General features: G+C 46.7%; 1 protein-coding gene across 2 annotated transcripts in view; it reads left to right on the top strand.

Moving 5' to 3' along the window:
- LOC143280672 (uncharacterized) overlaps positions 1-17,483 on the top strand; it is a 118,462-nt gene extending 100,979 nt beyond the window's left edge. For both annotated transcript variants that reach the window (XM_076585408.1, XM_076585407.1), the window contains exons 4-6: positions 3,741-3,797; positions 12,118-12,180; positions 16,219-17,483. In XM_076585408.1, coding sequence (XP_076441523.1) covers positions 3,741-3,797; positions 12,118-12,180; positions 16,219-16,370 — 272 coding nt within the window. In that variant the 3' untranslated portion in view covers positions 16,371-17,483. The remainder of the gene's footprint in view (positions 1-3,740; positions 3,798-12,117; positions 12,181-16,218) is intronic.
- Positions 17,484-20,774: the final 3,291 nt, after the last annotated feature.

Genomic DNA, 20,774 nt, shown 5'->3' with positions numbered 1-20,774 from the left:
ATCCATCCGGCTCATTGTTGTTGCTTGTGGCTCCGAGCCATACAGCATGGGGGGGGCCGTATCGAGGAACGAAAACATCCGTTTGGTCTCCAGTCACACGTCGTCTGATCCCCGCCCCCCCCCCCCTAACCCCCTCCGGCCCCCCCCCCCTCCCCAAAGCAAGATGGAAGACAGAGGGATAATTCCCTAGACGTAGACATTTAACGTAACACGTTCGTTCAGTGTGATATCTTTAGGTTAGCCACACCGTCAGAAATCTTTCCAGACAAATTCGTAAAAAAAAAAAGAAGAAACAAGTAAAACTCTCCACCACCCACTTTTTTTTTTTTTTAACTGGTGCTATCTTTTACTTCGCCTCTCCTTGTACAAAGCAAAACAGTGTAATACAATACAATGCAACACAGTACAATACAATGTAATGCAATACAATACAGTACAATACAATGTAATGCAATACAACACAGTACAGTACAATTCATCAGTACAACACAGCACAGTACAATTCAGCGTAATGCAATACAACACAGTACAATACAAGACAGTACAGTACAATTCATCAGTACAACACAACACAGTACAATACAATGTAATGCAACGCAACACAGTACAATGCAATGTACTGCAAGACAACACAGTACAGTACAACACAGTACAGTACAACACAGTTCAATGCAACACATACAGTACAATTCATCAGTACAACACAACACAGTGCAATACAATGTAACACAGTACAATAAATATATGCAATACAGCACAGTACAATACAACACAGCACAGTACAATACAACACAGCACAGTACAATACGACACAACACAGTACAATACGACACAACACAGTACAATACGACACAACACAACACAGTACAATGCAGCACTGTGCAGTACAACACAGTACAATACAACACAGCACAGTACAACACAACACAGTACAATACAGCACTGTGCAGTACAATACAACACAACACAGCACAATACAACACGGTACAATGTAACACAGTACAATACAGTAAAAGGATATCCCGGAACAGTGGGCCTACATTGTGGTTAAAGGGGGTATACATAAAAAGGATATCCCGGAACAGTGGGCCTACATTGTGGTTAAAGGGGGTATACATAAAAAGGATATCCCGGAACAGTGGGCCTACATTGTGGTTAATGGGGGTATACATAAAAAGGATATCCCAGAACAGTGGGCCTACGTTGTGGTTAAAGGGGGTCTACATAAAAAGGATATCCCGGAACAGTGGGCCTACATTGTGGTTAAAGGGGGTATACATAAAAAGGATATCCTGGAACCGTGGGCCTACATTGTGGTTAAAGGGGGTGTACATAAAAAGGTTATCCCGGAACAGTGGGCTTACATTGTGGTTAAAGGGGGTATACATAAAAAGGATATCCCGGAACAGTGGGCCTACATTGTGGTTAAAGGGGGTATACATAAAAAGGATATCCCGGAACAGTGGGCTTACATTGTGGTTAAAGGGGGGGGGGGTATACATAAAAAGGATATCCCGGAACAGTGGGCCTACATTGTGGTTAAAGGGGGGGGGGGTATACATAAAAAGGATATCCCGGAACAGTGGGCCTACATTGTGGTTAAAGGGGGTATACATAAAAATGATATCCCGGAACAGTGGGCCTACATTGTGGTTAATGGGGGTATACATAAAAAGGATATCCTGGAACAGTGGGCTTACATTGTGGTTAATGGGGGTATACATAAAAAGGATATCCCGGAACAGTGGGCCTACATTGTGGTTCAAGGGGGTATACATAAAAAGGATATCCCGGAACAGTGGGCTTACATTGTGGTTAATGGGGATATACATAAAAAGGATATCCTGGAACAGTGGGCCTACATTGTGGTTCAAGGGGGTATACATAAAAAGGATATCCCGGAACAGTGGGCCTACATTGTGGTTAAAGGGGGTATACATAAAAAGGATATCCTGGAACAGTGGGCCTTACATTGTGGTTAAAGGGGGTATACATAAAAAGGATATCCCGGAACAGTGGGCCTACATTGTGGTTAAAGGGGGTATACATAAAAAGGATATCCTGGAACAGTGGGCTTACATTGTGGTTAATGGGGATATACATAAAAAGGATATCCTGGAACAGTGGGCCTACATTGTGGTTCAAGGGGGTATACATAAAAAGGATATCCCGGAACAGTGGGCCTACATTGTGGTTAAAGGGGGTATACATAAAAAGGATATCCTGGAACAGTGGGCTTACATTGTGGTTAAAGGGGGTATACATAAAAAGGATATCCCGGAACAGTGGGCCTACATTGTGGTTAAAGGGGGTATACATAAAAAGGATATCCCGGAACAGTGGGCCTACATTGTGGTTAATGGGGGTATACATAAAAAGGATATCCTGGAACAGTGGGCTTACATTGTGGTTAAAGGGGGTATACATAAAAAGGATATCCTGGAACAGTGGGCTTACATTGTGGTTAAAGGGGGTATACATAAAAAGGATATCCTGGAACAGTGGGCCTACATTGTGGTTAAAGGGGGTATACATAAAAAGGATATCCCGGAACAGTGGGCCTACATTGTGGTTAAAGGGGGTATACATAAAAAGGATATCCCGGAACAGTGGGCCTACATTGTGGTTAAAGGGGGGGGGGGTATACATAAAAAGGATATCCCGAAACAGTGGGATCAACAATCCGTGGATATCGAACTATAACAGCAATTAACACCAAGAACGACGACAAAAATAAAACAAAATAAATAAGAAACACTCCTTTTGGGCTGTGTAACAGGGATTCAGCAATTTCGAATGAAAGAACTGGTTGGACATGATTTCTTTTATGTTTTGCTCTCTGTTTTGAAGTGGCAACATCCAAGCACTTTTCTTCTTTTCAAGTCGAAATATATCAAAGGACGAGACTCTGTGTGTGTGTGTGTGTGTGTGTGTGTGTGTGTGTGTGTTGTGTGTGAGAGAGAGACAGACAGACAGACAGACAGAGAATGCGAATGGTTTATTCACCAGGCCTTGGTCCCTCATGAACGGGTAAGTGAACAAATACTGATACAAAACGTTCAAGAACAAAATCAGATCTCAACAAAATAATACGAGAAATGGGAAACAATAGTTCATGACATACTTCGAGGTTACAATTTCTCTAAGTTTGAGCGCTTCATATGAGAAACGTGTCAAATTATGTGCCTCACGTTGTCTTGTGGATGACATCAGAAGACTTGATTTAACTCACTCAGTACGGCCAGTCCTCTCTTCTCCTCTACACAGACACCTCGGATGTCCAGTGGGTGTCTCAATGACCCAACCTTTAGCTTCCGTCGTCAGAATTGTGGTAGTCTTTGTCAGCATTCACCTCTTCAGTGTAAGAGCCTTCCGCTTGTAATATTTTGATGGTGGAAATTGGGTTGAAACGCTGTTAACGTCGTCTCTTTCGCCGTTCGTATGGAGAGAGTTAAAGGTGCACGGATATTTGTAGTACTTGGAAGGAATAAACTTTAGTCTAACCTCACTATGAACTGGGCAGCATAAAACAAAAATGCAGTTCATCTTCCTTGAATGTTTTACGTGATAGACAAAATATTAATCAGATCTCTTTCATTACGTGAGAGAGAGAGAGAGAGAGGAATGTCGGAATGACAGATCGTTTACTGAATTTTCCTCTGTTTTCTTTTCTTTTTTTTAATTGTTTTTTCCACTATGAGACTGGATAATCTGATCACATTTTCTTTTTGTTTTTTCAGCATGGTGGAGTAAAAAATCCGTGGACGCATCTTCAGACTTCCCCTCCATTGACCCAGGTAAGACGAGTGTGTGTGTGTGTGTGTGTGTGTGTGTCTCTGTCTGTCTTGCACGCAAGTCTAGGAGCACATTATTTTTGTTCATCTTTTGTTCAGTGCTCTCTGGCGTAGCTTTCTTTCTTCGTTGGCCGGAAAACCGACACAAATATTTAGATAAATAGATACGTAAATGATCGCGAACTTTAAAGAAAGGATAAGGGAGAAGGACCATTGGCAAAGAGAGAGAGAGAGGGGGGGGGGGTGGAGAAAGGGAGACAGGAAGAGAAAGATAGAGAAATAGAGAGTACGTGCTATGCCCCCCCCCCCCCCCCCCCCCCGCCCCCCCCCCACAGCCCCCTTCCCTCACATACAACACCACACGTACAAAAACAATTCCATACAAATAAATACATTGTTTAAATTGTTAAGATCGTACGACGGGCGCAATAGCCAAGTGGTTAAAGCGTTGGACTTTCAGTCCTAGGATCCCGGGTTTGAATCAACCTGACAAAGCGCGTTGGGTTTATGCCGCTGGTCAGGCATGTACTGAGCAGATGTGGTGTAGCGTATATGGATTTGTCTGAACGCAGTGGCGCCTCCTTGAGAAACTGAAACTATGTTGTCTTCGCTTCCATAGAGACCAGGTCCAACTCCCTTCATCGTTCGTGGAGACTAGAACCGTTCCTGTCCATGTCTTCGTTGCTAGGGTGTCTGTCTCCTTCCTTGGAGTTGACGGTGTTGTTTCCATTGTCTTTCCTTGGAGTTGACGGTGTTGTTTCCATTGTCTTTCCTTGGAGTTGACGGTGTTGTTTCCATTGTCTTTCCTTGGAGTTGACGGTGCTGTTTCCATTGTCTTTCCTTGGAGCTGACGGTGTTGTTTCACTTGTCTGTCCTTGGAGTTGACAGTGTTGTTTCCATTGTCTGTCCTTGGAGTTGACGGTGCTATTTCCATTGTCTTTCCTTGGAGTTGACGGTGCTGTTTCCATTGTCTTTCCTTGGAGTTGACGGTGTTGTTTCCATTGTCTTTCCTTGGAGTTGACGGTGTTGTTTCCATTGTCTGTCCTTGGAGTTGACGGTGTTGTTTCCATTGTCTTTCCTTGGAGTTGACGGTGTTGTTTCCATTGTCTTTCCTTGGAGTTGATAGTGTTGTTTCCATTGTCTTTCCTTGGAGTTGACAGTGTTGTTTCCATTGTCTGTCCTTGGAGTTGACGGTGCTGTTTCCATTGTCTTTCCTTGGAGTTGACGGTGTTGTTTCCATTGTCTGTCCTTGGAGTTGACAGTGTTGTTTCCATTGTCTGTCCTTGGAGTTGACGGTGTTGTTTCATTGTCTTTCCTTGGAGTTGACGGTGTTGTTTCCATTGTCTGTCCTTGGAGTTGACGGTGTTGTTTCCATTGTCTGTCCTTGGAGTTGACGGTGCTGTTTCCATTGTCTTTCCTTGGAGTTGACGGTGCTGTTTCCATTGTCTTTCCTTGGAGTTGACGGTGCTGTTTCCATTGACTTTCCTTGGAGTTGACGGTGCTGTTTCCATTGTATTTCCTTGGAGTTGACGGTGCTGTTTCCATTGTCTGTCCTTGGAGTTGACGGTGTTGTTTCCACTGTCTTTCCTTGAGTTGACGGTGCTGTTTCCATTGTCTTTCCTTGGAGTTGACGGTGCTGTTTCCATTGACTTTCCTTGGAGTTGACGGTGCTGTTTCCATTGACTTTCCTTGGAGTTGACGGTGCTGTTTCCATTGACTTTCCTTGGAGTTGACGGTGTTGTTTCCATTGTCTTTCCTTGGAGTTGACGGTGCTGTTTCCATTGTCTTTCCTTGGAGTTGACGGTGTTGTTTCCATTGTCTTTCCTTGGAGTTGACGGTGTTGTTTCCATTGTCTTTCCTTGGAGTTGACGGTGCTGTTTCCATTGTCTTTCCTTGGAGTTGACGGTGTTGTTTCCACTGTCTTTCCTTGGAGTTGACGGTGCTGTTTCCATTGTCTTTCCGGGGTAACTGCTGTCTGTTCCCCCTTTCTGGTAAAAAAAGTACGTGTGTGTGTGTGTGTGTGTGTGTGTGTGTGTGATAGTGATAGAGAGAGAGACTGAAACCTGACCGAATGACATCGGAAACGAATGATGAGCGTGCAGTGATGGTAGCTGTCTGTCGGCTCTAGCCCAGGTAGGCAGCCTGTTGTGCAAATGACTCCGTGTTTGTAAAGCGCTTAGAGCTTGTCGCCTACCGGACATAGGCGCTGTATAAGTACCCATACCTATCCATATCCACATGGAGAGCTTGTCGCTCACCGGACATAGGCGCTGTATAAGTACCCATACCTATCCATATCCACATGGAGAGCTTGTCGCTTACCGGACATAGGCGCTGTATAAGTACCCATACCTATCCATATCCACAGGGAGAGCTTCGGGCGGGAATAGGTGCTTGCTTTACCTTCAAGTGGGATGAGGTTTTTCATTCCTTTGATGTGGGATGAGGTTTTTCATTCCTTTGATGTGGGATGAGGTTTTTCATTCCTATGATGTGGGATGAGGTTTTTCTTCCTATTGCTCTCTGGTGGAAATGGGTTATTTGCCTCCCGTTTCGTGTGCGAGACCGGTTATATTGTCTTTTCTTTGTGTACGGGGGTGATTCTGCCTGTCCACAACTTAGTGTTACAAGTTATCATAGGATGAACGTGTGGGTACCGTGTTCAAATATGTAAAAAGCTTACTTTTATCATCTCCACCCTGTACCCACCAGGCTCTGTTCGAATTTCATTAACGGCGCCTGGTGAGTACAGGGTGGAGATTTTTCCGATCTCCAAGATCAGTATATGTGTAGACCTGCTAGTGCCTGAACCCCCTTCGTGTGTATACGCAAGCAGAAAATCCAATACGCACGTTGAAGATCCTGTAATCCATGTCAAGCGTTCGGTGGGTTATGGAAACAAGAACATCCCCAGCATGCACACCCCCGAAAACGAAGTATGGCTGCCTACATGGCGGGGTAAAAACGGTCATACACGAAAAAGCCCACACGTGTACATACGAGTGAACGAGGGAGTTGCAGGCCATGAACGAAGAAGAAAGAGAAATGACTAAGTTTGTTGTTTTTTTTCATTTTCTATTAAAACAAAATTATGTTGCTTTCGTTGTCTATCCAGATCTACAAACATAATTCAAAGGCACGCATTTGTATCGGCTGAACCTAACCGTTAAACATTTCATCCATTCTGAATCGCGGTAACAACGAGAGTTCAGGACTGTTATCAGACCGATTGGATCGGACACACACAGAGAATTGACAGCCGGCTTCCTTCATGAACATGGCCGTTTAGGGACCGGGAAACCAACCAGAAATGCCCTTCACCAGATATGCTGTTCACCCTGTTTCACGTGGACTGCGACAGAACATTTAATCTCTCTGTCTCTCTCTCCCTTCTATCTCCCCTAATCTCCAAACACACAGAGCCAGCTCTGTCTCCGAAAATGTAGAGTTCCCTCTCTCTCTCACTCCCCACTAGTGATGGCCTAGCGGTAACGCTGGTTCGAATCACGGCTCAGCCGCCGATATTTTCTCCCCCTCCACTAGACCTTGAGTGGTGGTCTGGACGCTAATCATTCGGATGAGACGATAAAAGAACCCACGGCAACAAAAGGGTTGTTTCTGGCAAATTTTTGTAGAAAAATCCACTCCTATAGAAAAAAAAAACAAAATAAAAAAAAAAAAACAGCACGCAGGAAAAAATACAAAAAAATGGGTGGCGCTGTAGCGTTACGACGCGCTCTCCCGGGGGAGAGCAGCCCGAATTTCACAAAAAAAGAAATACAATTACAAATACAAATCTCCGAACATGTACAGTTCCGGTTCTCTCTCCACCAATCTCCGAACACGAAGAGGTCCTGTTTCTCTCTCTGTCAATCTATCTCTCTATCAATCTCTCTCTCTCTCTCTAGACGCCATGTTCTTGGCATCAGAGATCTTTCCCCACCCCTTTGCGGCCAATCAGTGGCAGCCTCTGTGCGTGTGTGTCTCTCTCTCCTCCCTCCTCTCTCTCTCTCCTCCCTACTCTCTACTCTCTCACTCCTCCCTACTCTCTCTCTCTCACTCCTCCCCTCTCACTCCTCCCTCCTCCCTACTCTCTCTCTCTCACTCCTCTCTCTCTTCCCTACTCTCTCTCTCTCTCTCCTCCCCTCTCACTCTCCCTCCTCCCTACTCTCTATCTCTCACTCCTCCCTCCTCCCACTCTCTCTCACCACACTCCTCCCTCCTCTCTCTCTCTCACTCCCTCCCTACTCTCTCTCTCCTCCCTACTCTACCCTACTCCTCTCACTCCCTCCCTACTCTCTCTCTCTCACTCCTCCCTACTCTCTCTCTCTCATCACCTCCCTACTCTCTCTCTCCTCCCTACTCTCTCTCTCCTCCCTCTCTCTCTCTCTCTCTCCTCCCTACTCTCTCTCTCTCACTCCTCCCTACTCTCTCTCTCTCTCTCCTCCCTACTCTCTCTCTCTTCTCCTCCCTCCACTACTCTCTCACTCACTCATCCCTACTCTCTCTCTCTCACTCACCTCCTCTCTCACTCCTCCCTACTCTCTCTCTCCTCCCTACTCTCTCTCTCTCTCACTCCTCCCTACTCTCTCTCTCTCCTCACTCCTCCCTACTCTCTCTCTCTCACTCCTCCCTACTCTCCTCTCACTCCCTCCTCCTCCTACTCTCACTCTCACTCCTCCCTACTCCTCCTCTCTCTCTCACTCCTCCACTACTCCTCACTCTCCACTCCTCCCTACTCTCTCTCTCCTCCCTACTCTCCTCTCTCTCTCTCTCTCTCCTCCCTACTCTCCCTCTCTCACTCCTCCCTACTCTCCTCTCTCTCTCCTCCCTACTCTCCTCTCTCTCTATTCCCTACTCTCACTCTCTCTCCTCCCTACTCTCTCTCACTCCTCCCTAGTCTCTACTCTCACTCTCTCTCTCTCCTCCCTACCCTCTCTCTCACTCCTCCCTACCCTCTCTCTCACTCCTCCCTACTCTCGCTGTCTCTCTCCTCACTACTTCCTCTCTGTCTGTCTCTCCCTCCCAACTGATCCCCGAACATGCAGATCTCCAGGTTACCCGGTCACTGTCCACCCCCTCCCCCACCTCCCCCGCCTCCCCTCCCTGCAGGTTAACCACCTGCCTGCGTGATGAGGCGCCGTTTCCGTCTCCACACACAATGGGCACTGGAGGGTTGGGGTGGGGGTGGGGGGGGGGGGTGCGAAGGGGGAGGGGGCTGTTAAACGCTTCCACACCCCGCACGCGGCTCGTGCCCTCCACCGGAAATGGACGAGGGGACGAAACTTGGTAATGATTGTCGGGCAGGATTACTTACCTTCCTTGTTTTTCGGGGGGGGGGGGGGGGGGGACCTCCTCACCACTGCCGTTAAGTGGGAGGTAGGGGGGGGTGGAAGGGGGCGATTCGGGAGCGGAAAGAACTGCGTCGTTGACAACGTTTATTGTAAAGGGTCACGTGTTTTCCATGTGGCCAGGAAGTGATGTCACGGATTCACTTCCGCCTTCTGCTTTCCCGCGACTGCACTGTCAGTAGGCTCCCCAACGTGGGCGTGATGGCCAAGAGGCAACGCGTCCACCAAGAAAGCGACAGAATCTGAGCGCACTGGCTCGAATCACACCGGCAGTCGCCAGTATTTTCTCCCCCTCCACCAGACCTTGAGTGGTAGTCTGGACGCTTGTCATTCGGATGAGACAATAAACCGAGGTCCCGCGTGCAGCATGCATTTAGCGCACGTAATAGAACCCGCGGCAACAAAGGGATTTCCCTGACAAAATTCTGTAGAAAAATCCAATACGATAGGAAAGGAAAACAAATAAAATTGCAGGCAGAAATAAATAATAATAAATGGGTGGCGCTGTCAGTGTAGCGACTCGCTCTTCCTGGGGAGAGCAGCCCGAATTTCACACAGAGAAATCTGTTGTGACAAAAAAGAGTAATACAAATATAAATAACACAGTATGGAAATTAGGCTTTTTTTTGTTTTGTGAATGCGAAGATAACTTAACCTTCACGTTTAAAACTGTACCCTGCAGGTCCCTACCATGCCAAAGGCAAACTTGCCTGAAGGCAAAATGAAGTTGGTCTTGAAATACGGGCCCCTGAGGTTACCTTGTCCCGTGTGATGAAAAGGCCGTTTCCGTCTCCACACACAATGGGCAAGGGGACCGTTGAACGGTTCCACGCACTGTGCTGCTCACGGACTCGGAAAGAGAAGGGGAAGACAAATCTGGAAACGATTGTTGGGGGGCTGGCTGGCTTCCCTTTTCTCCATGATGCCGCGCATTGCCGTGCTGGGGGGCGACCAGAAGAGGAGGGAGGGAGGAAGGAAGGAAGTCATCGTTTTGTATCGTCACGTGAAGGAAAGCGTCACGCGTTTTCCACGTGGCCAGGGGAATGATGGGATTAGCCTGTGATCACTTCCGTCCCCCCACCCCCTCCCTTCCTAACTGCTTTCCGTTTAGTAATTGTATGATCGCGTACACACCCCTCCCCCATCCCCATCCCACCCTAATTGTTTTCCGTTTCCTGAAGACACATTGCTCCACACGTCATTTTCGGATGAATGTGCTGCGGTTTCTCAATGCCTATGACTTTCCTCTAATGGCAACTCAATAACAGGATGCCTTGTTGATGGATTCAGTTAAAAGATTTGATTCTTATGCAGCTTCCGTGAAAAGACCGACTTCTGGGCAATTTGTGCAATATTAATTAAAACCCTAATGTACTTATATGCTTCTCGTAAAGTACAGGCACTGAACACAGTTTGATTATAAATCAAAACATTACATCCGTCAGCTTTAAAGTACATGCACTGAACACAGTCAGTGTGGGTGATTATAAATTAGAACAAAACATTAAATCCGTCAACGGCATTGCTAAATGACTCCAGAGTAATCTTACTCTGAGAACTTTAAGTTACCTAGTTACAATGATGAAAGACATCTTGTTGAAAGGAAACGTTGCCTGTTGCCATGGACACAATATGCAACAAAGCTCTGCAGACTGATGATAAAGTACTTTCTTCTACTCCTCCTTTCGTGGGCTGCAATTCCCACGTTCACTCGTATGTACACGGGTGGCCTTTTGCGTGCATGACCGTTTTTACCCCGCCACGTAGGCAGCCATACTCCGTTTTCGGAGGTGTGCGTGCTGGGGATCTTTTAACGCGCGTATTTGATGATCTGCTTGCTTATACACGCGAAGGGTGTTCAGGCACCAAAAGTAAAAATACCAAAAGTTGAGACGACGAAACTAATTTCACGCAGAATCGTGGTCCAAGTAGAACCAAAAGATATGATGTGATAATAATATGGTGATGGACAGTCACGGCATGACTTGTGCCTCTGGTCAGTCCGGGACTGCCATTCACACCTTTAATAATTTAATATAGTTTTGTTTGTTATTTGGGGATGATAAATTAAGCGGAAGGGCGGGCTGGCGTCCTCCATTTGCCCTGAAGAGCTAAATGGTCAGGATAATGTCATGAACTGTGTTTTGTGGTTGTTGCGTTTGAACATTTGTATGGCCCTTTGCAGTCAGCTGGAATATAAGCAATTCTTCTCCAAACTGGAGTAGAAATGTTACTCTGAATTCATTTGTCTGTGCACCTGTAAAAGCCGAACCAAAAAAAAAGCGAAATTTTATGTTACAAAGTGCTCATATTTTAATAAAGTTGCTTTCTTGTCGTCTGGGTGAATAGCAAAACTCTGGACATAGTATTTCAAAACAGGTTATGGCGACCTCGTGCACACTGCAACCTTGCTCGCTCTCTCTCATGAAAAAAAAAAAAAAAAGTTGAGTGATAATTTCTGCACCTCATATATTCAGTCGTTTCTTACAAGGAGATTTTCACGCCGTTTAACTTTTTTCTCTCTCTTTTGGTGTATTTGTTTGCTGTCGTTTCGTTTCGTTACGTTACGTTATGAGGGAATTGTGAATCTGTGCATGGCCGTATTCCAATCCTGCAATGGATTACAAGGATCTTCAACGTGCGTATTTGATCTACCGCAGGCATACGTACGCGAGACATTAGGAAAGACGAGAACTTCCTGACAAGAGGACTGGGGGAAATACCCACTCTTTGGCCCACATATGTGGGAAATAAAGCCCAACGCTTTAATACCTCGACTAACAAAAGGACCAGCTGAAAACAAATACAGGGGGGGGGGGGATTTCGTTTGTATGTGTACCTTTGTATTTGAAGAAAAGTTCACCTGCATGACAAACTTTTTATCCCTGCAGTGTTAAACCCTGAGAGATTAATAAAGTCGATTTCCTGGGAGGGAAGCGGTTTTGATCTTTATTTCGTATTTTCTGTTTCAGACTCTGAGATAGATGCAAGCGACGATGGGGATGGGAGCTCTGGTGCTTACATAAAACTTTACGGTAAGTCTGAGACTTTGACAACTCACTACTGTTTTGTTTCCCCCCCTGGGGCTTCAGGTTGGCTTCCAGTCTAATCCGGCCAGAGTGTACACCTGGGGTCGGGTTTGCATGAGCGACCTTCACAGCGTTAAGAATGTTCCCATTTCCACGGTGGGAAACTCCGTACACTTAGGAACATTATTAACTCTAAGCAAACCTTAGCGCTTCATGCGAAAGATGGCCCTGAAGAAGTAAGCTATATATACCTGGGGCCAGAAACAAGTTTTATCCCCCAAAGGATTTATTTTTACGTGTTTTGACATACCGCACCCGAGTCTTTCTTTCCCCGTACATAGAGAGCTGTTGATTTCATCGCGTTCCCTGTGTCACGTGCTAGGACTCCACGTGCAGCAATGACCATTGTCAAAGTGCCGGTCGGGCATCAAGGGGGATGCTTGCTGACTTTACAGAACAGTAAAGCTTCAAGACGACCAGGAAAACCTCCCTGTAGAGCCGTACCGCGCGCGCCACAATTATCTCGAATGACGTCACTTTACTTCAACACTGCACACTACGTTTGCACTATATACTTTGAAGAAACCATATGTGTGTATGTGCACACCACACCCCCAACTACTACTTCTGCCCTCCCCTCCAACACACACCACTACATTCCCCACTACAGTGTGCTGTGGGGGGTATGTAGTGATGTGGGGGGGTTATGTGTGGGGGGTGGTTATGTATGTGTGTGGGGGGAGGGGGGTATGTATGTGTGGGTGGGGGGTGGGTTATGTATTTGTGTGAGTGGGGGGGTTATGTGTGTCTGGGGGGGGGGTATGTATGTGTGTGGGGTTTATGTATGTGTGTGTGGGGGGGGGATGTGCTGTGGGGGGTATGTATGTGTATGGGGGTAATGTGTGTGGGGGGTTATGTAGTGCTGTTGGAGGGGTTTATGTATGTGGGGGGGGATGTATGGGTGGGGGGTTGTGTGTGTGTGTGTGGGGGGGTATGTAGTGCTGTGGGGGGGGGGTTATGTGTGTGTGTGGGGGGGTTATGTAGTGTGATGTGTGTGGGGGGTTGTGTGTGTGGGGGAGGGGTGTTTATGTATGTGTGGGGGGGATGTGCTGGGGGGGGGGGGGCGGGAGGGGTTATGTATGTATGGGGTTGTGTGTGTGTGTGTGTGTGTGCTGTGGGAGGGGGGTTATGTGTGTGTGTGTGGTTATGTAGTGCTGTGAGGGGGGGTTATGTGTGTGTGTGGGGAGGGGGTATGTAGTGGTGTGGGGGGGGGGGGTTATGTATGTGTGTGTGGGTATATATGTAGTGGTGTGGGGGGGTTATGTATGTGGGTGGGGGGGGTTGTGTGTGGGTGGGGGGGGGTTATGTAGTGCTGTGGGGGGGTTATGTGTGTGTGTGTGTTATGTATTGGTGTGTGTGGGGGAGGTATGTGAGTGGGGGGGTTATGTATGTGTGTGTGGGGGGGTATGTGTGTGGGGGGGTTATGGTTGTGTGTGTGTGGGGTTATGTAGTGCTGTGGGGAGGGTTGTGTGTGTGTGGGGGGGGTATGTATGTGTGTGTGTGGGGGGTATATGTAGTGATGTGTGTGTGGGGGGGGGTATGTAGTGATGTGTGTGGTGGGGGGTATGTAATTTGTGTGTGTGTAGTTATGTGTGTGGTGGGGGTGTGGGGGGGTATGTACTGTGTGTGTGGTGGGGGGGGTTATGTAGTGTGATGTGTGTGTGGGGGGGGTTATGTAGTGTGATGTGTGTGTGAGATGTGTGTGTGGGGGGGTTATGTAGTGTGATGTGTGTGTGGGGGGGTTATGTAGTGTGATGTGTGTGTGGGGGGGGGTTATGTAGTGTGGTGGGGGGGGGTATGTAGTGTGATGTGGGTGTGGGGGTATGTAGTGTGATTGTGTGTGTGTGTGGGGGGGGGGGGGTATGTCGTGTGATATGTGTGGGCGGGGGATGTAGTGTGATGTGTGAGTGGTATTAAGTGTGAATGGTGTGAAGTGTGATGTGTGGGGTATGTGGTGTGATGTGATGTGTGGGGGGGTATAGTCTGATGTGGATGGGTGGGATGTAGTGTGATGTGTGGGGGGGTATGTAGTGTGATGGTGTGGCGGGACGGGGGAGGGTATGTAGTGTGATGTGTGGGGGTATGTAGTGTGATATGTGTGGGGGAGGGTGTGAAGTGTGTGTGTGGGGGGTATGTAGTGTAATATGTGTGTGGCGGGGTATGTAGTGTAATGTGTGTGTGGCGGGGCGGGTGTAGTGTAATGTGTGGGGGGGAGTATGTAGTGTGATGGGGGTATGTAGTGTAATGTGTGTGGGGGGGGTGTAGTGTAATGTGTGTGGGGGGATGTGTAGTGTGATGTGTGGGGGGGATGTGTAGTGTGATGTGTGGGGGGATGTGTAGTGTGATGTGTGGGGGGATGTGTAGTGTGATGTGTGGGGAGGCATGTGTAGTGATGTGTGGGGAGGTGTAGCGTGATGTGTGGGGGGGATGTGTGGGGGGTATGTAGCGTGATGTGTGGGGGTGCATGTGTAGTGTGATGTGTGGGGGAGGCATGTGTAGCGTGATGTGTGGGGGATGTGTAGTGTGATGTGTGTGTGGGGGGTGTGTAGTGTGATGTGCGTGTGGGGGGGATGTGTAGTGTGATGTGTGTGTGTGGGGGGTATATAGTGTGATGTGGGGGGGATGTGTAGTGTGATGTGTGTGGGGTATGTAGTGTGATGTGGGGGGGTATGTAGTGTGATGTGTGGGGGGGATGTGTAGTGTGATGTGGGGGGTATGTAGTGTGATGTGTGGGGGATGTGTAGTGTGATGTGTGGCTGGATGTGTACTGTGATGTGTGTGGGGGGTATGTAGTGTGATGTGTGGGGGGGTATGTAGTGTGATGTGGGGGGATGTGTAGCGTGATGTGTGGGGGGGTATGTAGCGTGATGTGTGGGGGGGTATGTAGTGTGATGTGGGGGGATGTGTAGCGTGATGTGTGGGGGGGTATGTAGTGTGATGTGTGGGAGATGTGTAGCGTGATGTGTGGGGGATGTGTAGCGTGATGTGTGGGGGATGTGTAGCGTGATGTGTGGGGGGTATGTAGTGTGATGTGTGTGGGGTGTGTGTAGTGTGATGTGGGGGGGGATGTGAAGTGTGATGTGGGGGGTGGGGGTATGTAGTGTGGAGTGGGGGGTATGTCGTGTGATGTGTGTGGGCGGGGTATGTAGTGTGATGTGTGGGGGTTTGTAGTGTGAAGTGTTCGCGGGGGGGGGGGGGGGGGTGGATGTAGTGTATGTGTGGGGGGTATGTAGTAGTGTGATGTGTGAGTGGTATGAAGTGTGAGTGGTATGAAGTGTGATGTGGGGGGTATGAAGTGTGAGTGGTATGTAGTGTGATGTGGGGGGTATGAAGTGTGATGTGGGGGGTATGAAGTGTGATGGTGAGTGGTATGAAGTGTGAATGGTATGAAGTGTGATGTGGGGGGTATGTAGTGTGATGTGGGGTGTGTGTGTAGTGTGTCGGGGGTGTGTGTGGGGGGGGTATGTAGTGTGATGTGGGGGTGTATGCGTGTGTGGGGGTGTGTGTGTGGTGTATGTAGTGTGATGTGTGGTGTATGTAGTGTGGGGTATTAGTGTGATGTGGGGGTATGTAGTGTGATGTGGGGGCATGTAGTGTGATGTGGGGTGGGGTGTAGTGTGATGTGTGGGGGGAGGGTATGTAGTGTGATGTGCGTGTGTGTTGTATTGTGGTGTTTGGTTAGGGGGGGTAAGTAGTGTGGTGTGTGTGTGTGTCGGGAGGGGGAGGTTTATGGTTAGCTGTAGTGTGTATTGTAGTGAGCATTGTAGTGTGCATACGGAAGTGCACACACACATATATACATATTTATAGACATAAAATTATATGTATACACGCACATACATATAGATATATTATCACACACATATATATATATATATATATATAATATATATATGTATGTATCTTATACATGTATGAAAAAAACCCTAGGTATGTGCATTATAATTGGTCCATCTTGACCGCCCGTTGTGTCGCCCTGTGCAGGCTGCTACACCTCGTCCTGTGTCCCCGACTTCATTGGCTGCGCCACCAGGTCGCGGACCACCGCCACCTTCGAGATGTGCAAACTGGGTCACCGCGCCTGCGCCCTGCACTGCTGGGACTACTCCACCAATGAGGAGTCCGCCATGAAGTGAGCTCCCCTGGCTCCCACACCCGTTTGCGGCCCCTGGATCGCCCAAGATGGCGCTTACTTTTTTTTTTTTTCTTTTCTTTCCTTCTTCAGAAGTGTTTTTGAAACATGTTCTTTAAGTGGTTTTCGTTCGTAAGGTGCATAAAGAAAGAAATAAAAGAACCCCATTCTCAAAACTTATACAATAAACCCGTCTGTTGTGGTAAGCTTTTGGTTGTTCGAAAAACATTGGTACTGAAATACAGAACCGTTTAAAAATGTTGTTCGCATGGCGTTTCCGTTCCAAAGATGTTAAGACAATTAGCCCCACTCTCACAAACATTTCGAATCGGTCCGTTTTCTTCATGAAGCTTTGAGAAAACTGGTAGGTCGGAAAACATTCTCGCTGAAATATAGAAATGTTTATTCACGTGGTTTTTGTTTCGAACATGTAAAACAAAACAAAAAAGAAAAAGAAATAACCTCACTCTCAAAACAGGCCCATCCGGTTTTTTTCTTAAAGCTTTGGGAAACTTATAGTCGGAAATAATAATAATGATGATGATAATAGTGTCACTTATACAGCGCCCTTTCTAAGAGTTCAGGGCTTTACATGAAAAAATAAAAACCACATTCTTATCGGGAATAGTTTGCAGTTAATTTGATTTTTTTTTTAACGCTTGATTGCAAATTGCAAGAATTCAAACGCATGGTGATAATGATGCGTGTTTTTTGTTGTTGGTTTGGGGTTTTTTTTGGTATAGTTTGAATCAATGACGGAACATTTCGGTAACGTTTAAGTGTTTTACGTTAAGAAAATTGGCGAACAACACTTTTTTTTTTTCCCATAACGATCTAACCTATATCTGTTGTATATGCACAGGTAAATGACAGTGTCACATTTTCTCTTTGAACATTTCTTCTACACTGCTCTCTAAATGTTTCGCATCAGATCAGCAGCTTCATCTTCCTCTAATCTTCCTCTTCTTATCTGCCTAAAACACGATAGCTTGGACTTAGTGATTTTATATTGTCAAACATCTTCAATGCTGCCAATCAATGTTTATGTGCACTGCGCCAAATAGGTATGTCTATTTGGCAAAAAAAAAAGAGAGAAATAAATCCATTCCAAAGGGGCTGAAGATGTGTTTGTGTAGGTTCCGGACAGCGAGTCAAGAGTGAAAGGAGGGGGGGGGGGGGAGGGGGTATCCTCATCATTTGTATTCATATCTCTCTTTCTTGTCACAACAGATTTCTCTGTGTGAAATTCGGGCTGTTCTCCCCAGAGAGAGCGCGTCGCTTCACCCTTTTTTTCTGTTTTTCCTATCGAAGTGGATTTTTCTACAGAATTTTGCCAGGGAAAACTTTTGTTGCCGTGGGTTCTTTTACGTGCACTAAGTGCATGCTGCACACGGGACCTCGGTTTATCGTCTCATCCGAATGACTAAGCGTCCAGACCACCACTCAAGGTCGAGTGGAGGGGGGAGAAAATATTGGCAACTGAGCCGCGATTCGAACCGGCGCGCTCAGATTCTCTCGCTTCCCAGGCGGACGCGTTACCTGTAGGCCATGACTCCACATTTAAAGAAATGAATGAATGAATGAATAAATACATCAATCAATCACCACATTCTCAAACATTGCGCTGTCCACCAAAGCGCTTCAACAGGCGAGCAATCAAATAGGCAGTCCGGGGAATCAGTGCTGTGTGTGTGTGTGTGGTGATTGATGCAACGTCGGGTGTGGCTGGACAGGAAATTACGGGAGTGACAGCCCCTTCCACACTGCGCACAGGTCAAGTCTGACGCTGGTCGGTCTGGGCCTAACTCCTCAGCTGTCAACAAAAGATAAATGTCTGGAAAACCTAGCACCTTGTCCAAAGCCATCCCAATGTCTGCCCACTGAACAGCAGTGCACCTTCTGCTACTGGTCAACAGTACACCTTCTGCTACCTGTCAACAGTGCACCTTCTGCTACCTGTCAACAGTCCACACAGCGCCCACCTTGGGCGAAAGGGACGGGTATGGGTGCCCCTTGCGATGCTGACACTGGCATAGTTGTTGCTTAAACAGATCTGAAACAAAAACAAAAAGTGACCATCGTTGAAATATAGCGTTAGAAAAAAAAAGCATGTCAGTTTAGTTGTTGCTGCTATTGCTATTGCTACTACTACTACTACGATGATGATGATGATGATACAGCGCCTATCCTCGATCAAATACCAAGCTCAAAGTGCTTTACAAACACGGAGTCATTTGCACAACAGGCTGCTTACCTGGGTAGAGCCGACTGACAGCTGCCATTTGGGCGCTCATCATTAGTTTCCTGTTTCATTCAATCAGGTTTCACACACACACACACACACACACACACACACACACACACAGTCATACAGACATGTAACATTTTACGTGTTTAGCCGTTTAGTTTATTTACCACGCCATATAGGTAGCCATGGATTGCAGGATCTTTAACGTGCGTATTTTATCTTCTATGTGCGTATACACACGAAGGGGGTTCAGGTACTGGCTGATCTGCACATATGATGACCTGGGAGATTGGAAAAGTCTCCACCCTTTTATCTACCTGGTGCTACGGGTTCGAACTCAATAAACTAGAACGAGAATCCACCGCTCTAACCAGCTGACCACCGCACCCACTGCTGCTGCTACTACTACTACTACCATTGCTGCTGCTATTAATACTACTACTACTACTACTGACTCTCAAACTAGGAGGTAAGATCGCACTAGCTCTCCGTGCTGCACCTTGCGGGCTAGTGGAATCTTTGGGGACCATCCTCAACGCCCTCTTGGCCGAGTAAGTGGTGATTAACTTGGACAAGACGACTCTCCACCGCTATCAAACTCTGTCGGGGACAGCAGTTTGCTTCCTCTCCTGGTTTTATGGGTCATAGCTGGGCACGACTATCATGCTTGTACTGCTGCTGCTGCTGCTGCTGCTGCTGCTGCTACTGCTGTTGCTGCTACTACTACTACTACTAATCATCATCATCATCACCATGTTCCCGGCATCACTGCAAACACATGAAAGGTACAGGAACTCACAAAAAGGAGAACAAGACGATCAGATAACGGTAACCAGTCCGTCAACAAGGCGATTCTTAAAAAAAAAAAGGTGACCCGAACACGAACGAAATTCTACACAAAATTAGCAATAATAACATCAGGCACACCCATACCCCCCACCCCAAAAAACCAAAGCCAGTGGACATGTCACATACCCTGTGTGCACAAACAGAATCCAACCAAAGAAAGGGTCGGGTGCCCATTCAGCGAGTCCTGGAAAAGACCACACCAAAAAGGGTCCAACACTCCAGAAATAAACGCAAATGAATAGACCCTTGACGTCGTAAATTTTTTTTTTTTTTAAGATACAACAGAAAGGGGAGAGAAAAAAAGCCTGAAACAAAAAAATAAATAACAAAAAAAACAAAAAAAAAATGACGGAAACATTTCCAAAATGTGAAGACGTTTCAGAGCCATCGTCATCGTCATACTCACTCACTCTCTCTCTCTCTCTCTCTCTCTCTCTCTCTCTCACACACACACACACACACACACACACACGGCAGAGTAATCACCCAATTGATCATGGCCGTGAACAGATTGAAGATGGAAAGACACCCACATACGTGGCAGCCACACTTCAGGAAATTAAATTCATCCTTTTTTTATTATTATTATTATTAAATTCATCCTTTTCTTTCCAATACAAATATTTCAGAATGCGGCTGACCCAACACTGAATATCACCTGGGAAAAAAATTCCAATTGCTGTAGCTGCAACAAAAAGTAATCATCTCACCAGGACTTTCGAAGAGCGGTTGAAAGAAGCCCGGAGGATGGGGTGGGTGGGGAAGCACTTTCTATGCGAGAAGATCTCTTTCTAACATACTACTTGAGTGGTATATTTCCACGCGAAACTGTAGAACTTTCTAAATTTCGCGTTCTGAACTATTCTTGTTGGGAAGTTTTGGACGACTTTTGCTGAACCAGGATATTTATTCAAATTTATATCCACGTTTTCAAAAATCGAGACACTGTTTTCTCCTTAGAACGGTGTGTAAAATTTTCTTTCTTTTTTTTTGGGGGGGGGGGTTGTCTCTCCTACCTGCTGTGTGCATTATCTATCTTCAGCGAACTAGTCCACATAAATTCGTCGAGTACAACTTTTGTTGTCGTGAGTTCTTTTACATGTGCTACAGATTATGCTGCCCACGTCACCTCGGTTTACCGTCTCATCCGAAAGACTATCAACACACCCAAAACCAGATCCACACCCTCGGGGTCTCAACAGTCACGTTGCTCATAGCCTAGCCGACCTCGAAGACCATCTCCGAGTTGTTAATTCAAAGCAAGGAAAAAAACAACCAACAAACCGCTTCTCCCTGGATTAAAACCACAGA

This window comes from Babylonia areolata, chromosome 3 (genome assembly GCF_041734735.1).
Source record: "Babylonia areolata isolate BAREFJ2019XMU chromosome 3, ASM4173473v1, whole genome shotgun sequence".
NCBI classification, from domain to species: Eukaryota; Metazoa; Mollusca; class Gastropoda; order Neogastropoda; family Buccinidae; genus Babylonia; species Babylonia areolata.
The sequence above is the reverse complement of the archived record's forward strand: the minus strand, read 5'-3'. Positions and strand labels throughout refer to the sequence as shown.